Raw genomic sequence first — 12,828 nt, forward strand, 5'->3', positions numbered from 1 at the left:
TGTAAAAAAAAACCCACACATATAATTGGGGTGTTTCCATTAAATAACAGACACAATTAATCTGTGTCTGCTCCTTCACAAATGAAACTTTCCCCTTTTCTAGTGTCCATAAGAGTGAAACCACTGACTTTTAAAGATCTGAGGAAATCACAGCCATACACAGATGTCTATGAAAGCTAAGTGAACTTTATTCAAATCTAATTCGTCATTTGAGGTTTTACTATCTGGTTGTGTACATATAACACAGTGAACACATTTTATACAACTGCTTTCACTAAACAGATCACGGTCTTTGTTCTTCACAAAACCCAAATGTCTAAGAGCCTTCAGTCTGTGATTTGGTACCGTATTTAACCTTTATGTAAAATAATTTTCACTGACCCGTTTCATTGGTTTTGGAATGTAGAGGAAAAGCTACAGCTCTGCTTCTCTGGCGTTCTCCAGTTAGACAAACATGGACGTTTTAGTCATGAGGAGACGAGAACAAGGACTCATAAATAATCCACACGTCGCTTTCTGCAGTAAATGTTTGGAATAAACAGTTCATAAATAAACATGTTAAATAAATAAATAATGAATAAATAGAAACAATAATGAGCTCAGTAACAGGCAGCGTGACAGCATGTGATTTACAAACAGGAACATCAGGAATAATTTACAACCATCCCAGGATGCAGGAGAGACTCTGCTGAGTCAGAACGTCTCTCAGAGAGAAAAGCAGCACATGCTTTGATTTGGTTCATTCAGAGAGTCCAGGTCCGAGTCAGGTCCAGGTAAATCTGGTTTCGTCCAGAGTCAGGTTTAGTTTTCAGGTTTAGTTCTCGGTCAGGTTTAGTTTTCGGTCAGGTTTAGTTCTCGGTCAGGTTTAGTTTTCAGGTTTAGTTCTCGGTCAGGTTTAGTTTTCAGGTTTAGTTCTCGGTCAGGTTTAGTTTTCAGGTTTAGTTCTCGGTCAGGTTTAGTTTTCAGGTTTAGTTCTCGGTCAGGTTTAGTTTTCAGGTTTAGTTCAGGATGGTTTTGTCTAGTTTCAGGTTTTATCAGAGCCTGGTCTCGTTCTGGTCAGGTTCAGGTCTTCACAGTGACTGAATGTGCCTCAATCTTTTTCAGTTTGTTTCAGCTTTAGTTGAAAACATTTATCGTGTCTCCAGGTCACCTGCCAGGATATGACATCATCGTCACCAGGTCACATGACATCTACAAAGAGGTCGCTGGGGTTTCCCATGGCCAGGCGGAAGGACTGTCGAGAGATTTCCGGTTGGATCGATGAAAAGTCGCGGTGCTGACCTCGAGACGGCGTTGGCATGTCTTTGTCGCCATGGGAACCGGAGAAGGAGGTGGGCGGTTCCTGAGCGCTGCCGTCACTCAGACAGTCGGCCATCTTGTGCTGAGCGTTTGCTTCCTGGTTGGCAGATTCCTGCTGCGTTCCTCCTCTTCCCTCCTGATCATCGCTGAAGTCCGATTGGCTACTGCGACTTCCTGCAGGACCAATGAACACACGATGTCATCGTTTCAAACAAAACCCGAGAGGCGATACCGAGGTTTCATCAGGGATAAACATTAAAACAAAACGCGGTGTTGACATCAGCCTTTAGTTTCTGTGGTGTAGGAAGAACGTCCTGAAATTTCTTTCTCAGATTGTCTGTGAATCCTTTAGTATATGAGATGCAACAGCAAAGGTAACGTCCCCTAACCCTGACGCAGCAGAAGACCGTCAGTTTGATCCCATTAAAATCTCAGAGACAGGACCTGACCTTCAACTCTATCTGCTTTTATTCCTCACATGTAGCCACTTGTTTTCAATATTCAAGGACGGATGGTAAGATAGCAGCTGATGAGACACACGATGTAGCAGCAGGGCAGGAAACCCAGGGTCTCCGGTTCAATTCCCAAACGTAAAACCATTGTTTCCTGCGTTGTCTGCCTGACTACTGAGAATCAAGGCCCCCAGTGCTACAAAACATTTTTAAGACAGGGTCACAAAAACAACAATTCGCTAATAGTGGAGCTGATCTTTTGTTTAGTTTGTTTTAAGATTTTAGCACAGTTAGCTTCCCCTGAATACATTTATCCATCTAAAGCGCTTTGTAAACTTTCATCCATGTTGAAATTTTGGTTATTGTCTGTTCAGAATTCTTCGAGTAATTAGCTTCAAGCTTTTATTTTGAAATCTGCTTACACAGCAGTTAGTTTCCTCTCTTCATGTTCTCGTCATTGATTCTAGAGGACAACAAATGAACGACTGAGAAATACAGAAACATACAACAATAACTTAAATGATCAAGCAGCGATGTTGGTTAAACAATTACATCCACGATGCCACATACTGACACAAACCTTCTGAAAATCAAGAAACGTCCTGTACCTTCGCTGTGATGACTCCTGCCTCCTCCTGCCCCACAGGCCGGCAGCTGGTGCAGCGGGTGGGGCGAGCTGTAGGGGTGAGGGACGGGGTACTGGTAGGGGAAGGCTGGGGGGTCGCAGTCAGTTCCTCCTCCTACTTCTCTAGAGGATCCGTCTTCGTGGTCGAGTAGACACATGGCAGCCAGATCTGAAAGGAGCAGCATCAGCAAAACGGCAAAATTTATGCTGTTAGAAACTCTGGTTTTTATTTTCTTATCATCAGACTAAAGTAGAGGCCAGAGCTTTTGAATTAAAATGTATACATTTATAACAAAAAACCTTTGAAAATGACATTAATTACATAAAACAGTTTAACATGATCGGCTGGCTTTGTCTTCTGTGTTTCGCCATCTTGTGGTCATTGACGGTACTGCAGGTGAATGGTAAGGACTGGACCAAAGCAGCTAGAGTTTTAACATCCATCCATCCATCCATCCATCCATCCATCCATCCATCCATCCATCCATCCATCCATCCATCCATCCATCCATCCATCCATCCATCCATCCATCCATCCATCCATCCATACATCCATACATCCATACATCCATACATCCATACATCCATCCATCCATACATACATACATACATACATACATACATACATACATACATACATTAGAGCAACTGAAACAACTTCTCTTTATATTAACACATTTAATTGAAGGTTTCCCTTTTATTTTTTAAAGAGGACCTCAGTTGAGGACAAAATGCCACAGACTCCAGGTGATCTCAGCACACTGAATATTTAAAGGTCTTCTTATTTCAAAGACTAATAACTATAGTTATGGTCTCTAGTGTGGCCAGCTCTGTGGCCCCTGCTCCTACCTCCACACAGGTCTCCGAACACGTAGTAGCACTGCTCTGAGAAGGTGACCTTGTTGACGGTGTGTCGGATGAATCCGGCTTTCAGCAGGTTTCCGGCGTACTTACGAGCTTCGCGCCGGTCGGTAAAACCTTCTATGTTACGGTGGAGCCAGTCCACCACGTCCGAACCTGGACAGATAGAAGACAAGCTGCAGGTGAAGATATCTGTCTCCTTCCACAGTTCTGATTGGAATCGTTACCCCAGAACTACAACAGAGATTATTTCATGTTGGTTAAACAAAATGTTTTTGTTGGTGAGAATCGCAGTTGCTTCTCCACCGGATAGTTTGGTAAACGCAACTAGAGTGGGGACCAACATAACATTTGTTTCATTTGCTGTGGTTCTCATTTCCTCTGCTCCGAGCCAAACCAACCAAATCGTTTGAGCAACCTGTTCCCCTCCTGGCCTGTGGGGGCGCTGCACCAAGAACCACTGAAGGAAACAACACAAAAACCTCTGAAAAGACAATGAGCGCAACTTCCTTCTTCACCAAATGGAAATGAAGTGGCATCAAATTTTCTTTTTTGTTGTTGGAGAAAGACATGAGCCATTTCTCCTGCTACCACCAGGCTAGCAAGTTTGGTTGTATTTATCCAGAATGCCATGAAATTTAGTCCAATTTCTGCTTTTGGAGCGGTCTCCAGACCGTTTGGGGTTCACATCTGTTTTCTAATTCACTTTAACCAAAACAAAACTTAGGTTTGTAGATGGACCAGATTTCACTTTTTTGGTCCACCTAAGAATTCGATTAACACCTTCGCAAATGAACTAGTTTGATAAAAGCGGATTAAACAGGACTGGTGTGAACGAGACATTCCTCAGACTCAGATCCAGATCTACACAGTAGTACATCTTCTCACCAATGAAAGCGTTGGGGATGGTGATCTTCAGCCACATCCTGTCTCGCACCTCCAGCCCTGACTCTGGATTGGCCATTGCCTTGACGACCACCGTCATGTCACTGTGGATGTTGAGGTGGTTTTCTTCATGCACGCCTGGAGAACAGCAGGAAGTTAAAATGAGATGGGCGGATTAACAATAGAAGAGAGATGCAGAGTCGAGACGTACTGTAGTGTGGGGGGAGTTTCCCGGTCATGGCAGCCGTGTGGGACACCCAGGCAGCCGGGTCGATGGGGCGGACCGGTTCACCTGCACGGTTTTACAGGACAGACCGTTTTAATGTGTTTTGGTTACATTCTACAGTATCAAACAAACCAACACATCCTGCCTGACTCACTTCTGGGCAGCGTGAAGCAACTTCGTGGGTTTGGATCCCAACACTTTGCCACAGTTAATGTCACCGGACTAAAAGGAAGGAGAGAAACAGCTCAGCTTGAGTCTCAAAGGTCGTGTCTAGATGAAAAGTCGTCCTCCGACAGACTGTAGTGGTCAGTGGTTTTAATTAAGCCTCACCCCGGCTGGTGGACGATCTCTCTCAGAACCCGGACTGCGTCGTCATTGCTCATGTTCTCAAAGTTGATATCGTTCACCTGAGTGAACAGAATCACAGTGAGAATCACCAGAGCAACAAAGGACTCTCTGAATCCAAAGGGCTTCAGAGAGTCTTGGCTTCAGCATCATTACCAAGCCTAGATGGTCCAAACCAGAACCTGGTGTCGGCCCTACCTGCAGCAGCATGTCTCCAGGCTCTATGCGCCCATCTGCTGCAACTGCTCCTCCCTTCATGATGGAGCCGATGTAAATCCCTCCGTCTCCTCTGTCGTTACTCTGACCAACGATGCTGATGCCCAGGAAGTTGTACCTCTCTGAGAAACAGGCGGCGTTAGTCTGACCACACAGGACAGTCACACCTCACCGGCATCATACTCAGGATGGAAACATCTCACAAACGTTTGCGGCTCTTTGATTAAAGGTCTCCTTCTGAAGAACTTTAACTTCTGTTCAACCCAACAACATAGCAACCAGACAGAACCAGAACTCTGAACTGGGTTTTTAAATTATCTCATCAGGTCGCGGTCCGGTGTGAATCGGTATCTACCAACCCAGTTAGGTCTGGGTCTTGTTGGGTTCAGAGGACCTTAAGAGAACCAATCAAACTGTAAACCAACCGCCATGTTTGAGCAGAACCTGATCCGTTCTACTGCCAACGCTGCTGAGGACCAGTTTTACTCTACTGGATCTGATTCTCACGTTCTGAACCTGGTTCAGATTCTGTTGTACCTGATCCAGACGGTATTTTTCTGTTTGGAACCTTTTTGGATCTGATTTATGGATTTATGGACATCATTTAAGGATTGATCCAAGAGAACCGGTGGGGCAGTACTGGTCTGTCATAGACCTGGTCCAGGGATTGTTCTGAACTCTGATATGATCCATCTACCTACGAACCTGACTGAGAACCCCAACTGGACCTGATCTGTGTTGGTCAGATAGCTGACCTATTCTAGACTGGACTGGACCAGATCCAGTCCAAGAGAACCTCTGGACCAATTTAGGAAATTTTGGTCTAAACTGTTTGAGTTTAAACTCAAACAGAACATGAGGAGCAGCTTTCAACTTCAATAAACCTAATCTAAGTTTTGTTGGTTTGGATCTGGTTTAAATTGAAAGGAACTTCTGGAGCAGTTGTGAATTGGACTAAATATAATTTGGGCTGTTTTGGATCTAGATTAGCCTCAAAGGAAACTGTAGGCGACCTTTTTACTTAAAAAAACTAACTTATGGTGTTTTTCAGCGAGCTGAGACTCAAAGAGAACGCATCGAGCCGTTTTAGACTGTAACAAACCTTATTTAAGGTGTCTTGAACCTGGTTTAGATGCAAGGAACTTCTGAAAAAGATTTGGACTAAGATGGAGCTAATTTTGGATGTTTTGGACCTGATTCAGACCCAAAAAAAACATGTGGAGCAGTTGTAGATAATGATGCACCAAACTAGACATTTTTCATGGGTTTTACTGATGAGATTCAGGCTGACAGGTTCTGTTCTGGACTCTCTTCGCCCTTATCTAGACTGTTTAGGGCTGTTCTGGACTCAACCCTGATAGCAGAAGACCTAACCAGGGTTCTATATGTCCTGGTCCAATCCGTTGCTGACCCATTCTGTACTCACCCATGTTGAGGGTTACAGTGATGATGTTGAGCGACATGGTGGAGTCAGTGACGCTGCTGAAAGACGCCGACTGACGGACAGACGGATAGAGGCAGGCAGAGAGGGAGACAGGTGGACAGAGAGACAGGACAGGAAGATGAGGGACACGTCAGTGACAGGAAGTCCAGACGGAAACAGCCGCCCTGCACCAGGCGTCATAAAGACACATTTACACAGATAACCAGGACCTCACAATGCGTCTGCGTGTGTGGGTTTGCGTGTGTGTGTACCCGGTTTTTATATCCTTATGGGAACCTATTTCTGTCTACAATGTGGGTTATGGGGACCATTGCTTCTTGTGGGGACATTTTCTTGGGAAATTTTTGAGGGAAATTGTTGTTTTTGGGTTAGTGGCTTAATTCTGTGATGGTTAGGTTAGAGGGTAAAGGTTAAGATAAGGGTTAGGTATGTGATGGTTAGGGTTAGGATTAGGATTATGGTAAGGGTTAGGCTGTAGAAATTAATGGAAGTCAATGTCAAGTCCCCACAAGTGATGAAGACACGACTGTGTGTGTGGTTACCTTTTCCATCCGTGGAGTTTTTGGCTTTCGGTGGCGGCGGCGCTGTCGCCTGATGAGTCTCGGCGAGGAACTGCTCTGGCCTGTTGATTGGCTGAACCTGGTGTGACATCACAGACAGAATCTGATTGGTCAAAAAAGCACAAATCTAAAAACGCAACAAAGGCTTTAAAGAAAATCAGGAAATCCTAAATAAAACATGTATTTGAAGCAGACCGTAAAATTAATCAAATTTTAGGAATAAAAGTAAAAGCTTTTTAAAAGGATAAATGGAAAAATCTATAAATACAGTTGAGCCCCAATAATTCACTGGTTTTTCTATCTGTGGAAAATTATCTGTGAAAAAATTCCTCATTTTTCTCCCCAGTAGTCAGAGATTTAACAAAAAGTTGCTATAATGTCATAAAAATTAATTTTCAACTTGGAAAGATCACGTCAATATATGAAATAATGAAAAGTTTTAACTATTAAACTAGAATACCATGAATAAAAAAATCTAAATGCCAGTAATTATTTAAAAAAATTAGATTTTAAAAAACTAATTTCTAATTTGGAAAATATATTACAAACCTACTTACCTGTCAGAAATGAATCACTTATAATAAAATATTAACACATTTCCAGCAGAGAGAGGAAAATCTGACTTTACAAATAATGAAATAAAAGACAGCAAAACTCCAAACCTGCAAAAATTACAAAAAGATTTAAAATGTTTGTGTAAAGATTATAAATCTGGCAGCAGGTGGAGTCCATCACTGATGGAAGTCAGAGTCTAAATGAGGAAATTGATCAGGAACACATTATTTCTGCTCTCAGATCAGCTGGGATGGCTTTATCTGCAGCACAATACAAAAGACAGCGCTGGTCACATGACACGCAGCAGCCAATCAGAGCCCAGGGCGTGAACAGGTTTACTGGGGCAGAAAAAATGACCTGCAGGCAGGTGAATGTGTGTCAGAGACACGAGCCAATCACAGCGAGAGCTGCTGCTGAGGTCACTGGGTCACATGGCACAGGCTTTAAAGGAGCAGTACGCGTTTTTACACGCCACAGAACCAGAACCACAGGAGGAGTTCGGGTTCTCCCAGTTGTTCTGTTCAACAGGTTTACGAGTCTGATGCTGCTGCAGCAAATGCACTGTGATGCATTCAGGGACACGCCCATAACTGGAAATGCTCCAGACTGACGAACAACTGCTGTGAAAAAGTATTAGCTTCTTTTTATCAAACTTTGTTTCAGATCATCAAATAAAACAGTAAACAAAACAATTTGTTGATTATTTTAAAAAAAACATTCAAAAGTGTCAAAGTAAACAAAACACAGTGTTTGAAGTGGCCTAGTCAAACCCTGGGTAAAAATATGATTTAAAAAGTCACTTAAAAAACTCCTCAGATTGTCTTTTATGGAGCTCAACATTTTTTCTGAAACAACAAAAAACTTTTGAAATCTGACAGGGTGCAAATACTTTTTTCCAGCTCAGTTTGTTCTGAAGCCGTTCCTCCTGCCAAAACCCCAACCAATTAAAATGCTTCTAAAGCAGAAAGCAGCTAATCCAGGCAACCTTCACTCACAGGAAAATGGGACCCAAACCAGACTTTCCACAGCAGTCTGAACATTCATAACGCATTTCATCTGATGCTGACATGAGACATGCATCATAATTCTGCACCAGAAAAAGCCAGAGGGCAAATCTGGACATAAACAAAAATTATAAAAAAGCAGTCTGGATTAGGATTAGGGCCATAAAAAAGATAAATAAATCTTTTTTTTTCCCACCAGGGGGTCTTTTGTGGCTCTAGTGTCCCTTATATGACAGTAGGCTGACATGAAGGGGGAAGGAGAGGGGAAAGACATGCAGCAAATGTCGGCCGGGTCCGGGAATCGAACCCGCGACCGCTGCGTCGAGGACTGAAGGCCTCCAAATGTGGGTCGCACTGTCCCCAACGCCACCACAGCACGCCCAAAAGATGTTTTTAACTTTAGTCTTCTCAGGAAAAAAGCCAGAATGTGGAGATTAAACTCAGAATTTTCAGAAAAAAACTCAAGATTTGCATAGAAAAGTTATAATTGGGAGAAAAGAAGTCAGAGATTAAAGTCTAAATTTTGAGATCAAAGTCAGAATTTTCATAAAATTGAGGAAAAATAGAGAAATTCTGAGAGAAAAGGTTAAATTCTTTTTTTTTATTCTTGGCATTAACCCTCTTCCATACACCCACTGCACAACTAACAGATGAGACATATTACAATACAATAACGACCTTGAACCGCCTGAAACCTGCTACACAGATAAACTTGATTGATTTTCTAGCTTTAGAGTGCCGCCCATTTCAATGCCACCCTGGGTAACCGCCCCAGCCTGGTTCTAAGTTCTGCTGGTCAGCAGGTGGACTCGGAACCGGACCAAAACTGTTTGGGTCTGACCTTCCTCCAGAGTCTTCCTCAGACGAGCAAAAGCTAGTCGTCTCTAACTCGCTGCTCTGCTGATTGGACGAGCTGTCGCCGCCGCCGCCGGCTGGCCCCGCCCCCTTCTGGTCGGCCGCCTGGTGGGCGTGTCCGTTCACGTGGCCTCCTGTATGCGGACCACAGCCAGTCAGAGGCAGCTGGAAGAATTTGGTTTGATTCAGTTGAAGATTTTACCATCTCTCCGCCGCTGCTTCTCTGAAGATGGAGCGGGCGATTTGACCTCTGACCTCTGCTGGTCATCGTGGCAGACAGCCGCAGCGCTGAAGCGGACAAATACATCACAGCCTGTCAGCGAGAGGTCGCATCAGCATGACTGGAGCTCAATCCGTGTAGGAACTCACTGGAAGGACGGCGGTCTGGAGTCGCCGATGCCGCCGGTTCTCTCGATGGGGGGCGGAGCCAGGCTGGAGGGCGTGGCCACAGAGGGAGTGTCCGACCCCCTCAAGTCTGGAGGACAGGCATCTGAAGACACCACCTGCAGAGAAGAAGACAGAATCTTAGAGACACCGGGACAGTCCAGGTGTGTCATCGGGTCCAAATGAGACAGTCATGAAAAAATAAGGACATATTCAGACTTAGATATTAAATAAAATGTAATTTTAATGTAGAATTGTCTGAATTTTGTTAAATTTTAAGTTTAGTACGGTCATCCTGACTGTTAAAGTGACGTGGACGCCATTAGGACGAAGACTGGAGCAACGTCTGGTCTAGTAAAAGGTCTAAAGGTCTCAGTAGAATCTGGAATCAACCGTTTCAACGTGCAAACAAACCTACGAGTGTTTGACCTTCCAAACGTCCTTCAGCATGTCCACATCTGGCTAAAACCACACAGCTAGATGCTAGCAGCCTCCAAAACCAGTGCTGGTTAGCAGCTGGACACACTGATGCTAATCTGCTAACAACAGAGATAATTTAGTGATTAGCATTTTAGCTATCTTTGAATATTAGCACACTTAGCTTCCCTTAAATTCATATTGCTAGATAAATTTACTTGGATGTTTTGTAAACTTTCAGTTGAATAAAGTACAAAATCTGTGTTGAACTTTCGGTTATATTCATGCTCTTATTGTGAAATCTGTCAACGTAGCAGTTCCATTTCCTCTCCTGGCATTCTCCACCTGTGATGCGGTGCAGGTGTTAGTGGATATAATGTTTATGATTAGCTTAGCTAACTTTTAAATTAGCAATTCCCTCTACAGGTGAGACTCAGAGAACTGAGTTCAACAGACGTCCTGATGTTTTCATGACTGATCGTCCATCTGGGAGGATCTGAGCGGTTCTGACCCAACAGACGACCCGTCCGTTGACACAAGGCAGCCGAGCTTCATCGTCACTGATCTCTTCTTTCACCACCCTGAAACACACCATCATCATCATCATCATCACGACTGTGATCATCATCATCATCGCTACGAGCATCATGTCATAACTAGAGGTGTAGCAAGATATGATATGAAAACATCCTGGATAAATCTGCCTTCTCCTCTGATTAAGTTGTAGTAAAATACGCCCCAACCACTCTAAGGGTTTGCTAAGTGCTTTAGCAATTTGATGACTTTGAAAATATTCCCACCAGAAGCCAGTGTAGTCCACTTTAATTCAACTCTGGTTAATTTGTCCAGAAAGTCTGGTTCGCTTGGGGAGGTGTGAATGCACAACTGAACCAAAGGAGCTCACTCTGGTCCTCCAAACCTTGGTCTGGATTCGGTTGAAGCTAACTCTGGTTCTGTTTGAAAGCATGCCATTTCTCGCGCTAGCAGGAGAAATAGTTTGTGATCTTTAGCCAAAGACAACAGACAACCTCTAAAATCTGACGCCTTCATTTCTGTTTCCATTTTGTAAAGAAGGAAGTAACGCTCAGTGTCTTTAGAAGTTTTTGTGTCATTTCCTGCAGTGGTTCTTGTTACAGCGCCCCCAGAGGCCAGGAGTTTGGTTGGTTTGACTCAGTTTGGTTCCCAATCGAACCGAGTCTGTCGGACTATCAGGTGGGAAAACAGCAGTAAATCATTTTGACAAGAATCAGACATCTGTCTCTTTTTTATCTGTTTCAAAGTCTAAATTTGATCTTTGAACGTAATAATTCTCGTCTCGTTCTTAATTTTTTTTAATTGCTACACCTTGAGTCATTAGATCATCCTCATCCTCATCATCATCGTCGTCATCATCAGGAGCTCACCAGTCATCCTCTCATCAGAGGGAATATTAAATCTTTTGTTTTCGTCACAGTTACATAATCACAGCTGCATGAAGAGGATTATATAAACAATCAGCTCATAAACAAACAAACAAACAAACAAAGCCTCCCTGCTGATTCATACATTGTTTATCAGCTCTTTCTCTTGTTATCATGATTATTGATCACTGATCATGTGACTGAATCGCCTCCCCCCGCTGGAACACGTGACCTTTGATGCTCAATAAACCCATCTGGATCTGTGTCATCTTCCTGATGGAGGCGTCAGTCACGTGACTCACCCGAAGTCATCGTCCACGGACTTGAAGAAGAATTTGGCGTGAGGTCTGTTCAGCACCTGCTTGAAGTCGGCCAGGGTGACGCGCTGCGCGGGCACGCCGATCCGGACCAGGTAGGGGGTGTCCTGGTCCTCCAGGTGGTAGATGACCCGGGTCTCCTCCGCCATGCTGGCCCCGAGGAGCCCTTCGCGCTTCGAAGGGGATGCTGAGACACACCTGCGCGCGCCGCGTGACGCTCTGGAGGTCTGGTCACGTGACGCCTCACCTGTGCGCTTCCCCCGCCCCCACCTCCAGGAGCCGAGCTGGTCCCAGGCCGGTTCCGGTCCAGATGTGTCGGTCCAGCTGCAGAGGGGCTCCGATGATGCTTTCCTCCTGATAGTCAACGCTACACGCGTTAAAACACGCAACATCCGGTGATGGACTTCAAAGTAAAGGTCGCCCAGGTAAAGAACCCAAATAAAATAATTTTGTTGAAATTGTTCAATTGGAATTAGAAAAATTTGGACGGGTTTATTTATTAAAAATCAATTTCTTGCTGTTTATGTTTAATACTTCTTAATTAAACGATGAATGTTTGTTTTTCCAGAAGTCTGAGGTAAAGTTCATCTGATGTTTCAGCACCAAAAAGGAGTAAATTTTCACCAAAACTCTCAAAACTTTCCAGGAGGAAAAAATGGTAGATTTCTGAGTGAAAAAATCTCAGGAAGTTTCTAGAAAAAAAAAGTTTCCAGGTTTCAAAAGTCAAACATTTTCAGTGGTTAGATAAAATTTGCAAGAAAAAACCCCTCAAATTTTGAGATTAGTCAAAACTTGACATTTGTAAAGTAATAAGTTTCAAAAGTTGAGATATTTTGATTTTTTAAATCCAGATGTATTTTTCTGAGAATAGAGTGTTTTGTGGAAATGTGCTCCTTTTATCGTCCTTGTCTATAACGGCCCTGATAAGTCGTCACTTCTGTAGTTTAAAGTTATAAAGATTTCTTACAGATCTTTAAAATTTG

At 43.5% G+C, this 12,828-nt stretch overlaps 1 protein-coding gene across 1 annotated transcript; it reads right to left on the bottom strand.

Moving 5' to 3' along the window:
* Nucleotides 1–166: 166 nt before the first annotated feature.
* LOC122832794 (segment polarity protein dishevelled homolog DVL-3) lies at nt 167–12,264 on the bottom strand. The gene is made up of 15 exons (XM_044119891.1): nt 11,831–12,264; nt 10,640–10,709; nt 9,697–9,830; nt 9,530–9,615; nt 9,314–9,461; nt 6,896–6,992; nt 6,336–6,405; nt 4,892–5,031; nt 4,679–4,755; nt 4,503–4,570; nt 4,334–4,414; nt 4,126–4,260; nt 3,226–3,393; nt 2,360–2,545; nt 167–1,473 (listed from the first exon to the last, which is right to left on the bottom strand). Exons 1-15 carry the CDS (start codon nt 12,235–12,237, stop codon nt 1,181–1,183), a joined length of 2,160 nt encoding a protein of 719 aa, XP_043975826.1. The 5' UTR covers nt 12,238–12,264; the 3' UTR covers nt 167–1,180.
* Nucleotides 12,265–12,828: the final 564 nt, after the last annotated feature.

Source organism: Gambusia affinis, linkage group LG06 (genome assembly GCF_019740435.1).
Source record: "Gambusia affinis linkage group LG06, SWU_Gaff_1.0, whole genome shotgun sequence".
Taxonomy (NCBI): Eukaryota; Metazoa; Chordata; class Actinopteri; order Cyprinodontiformes; family Poeciliidae; genus Gambusia; species Gambusia affinis.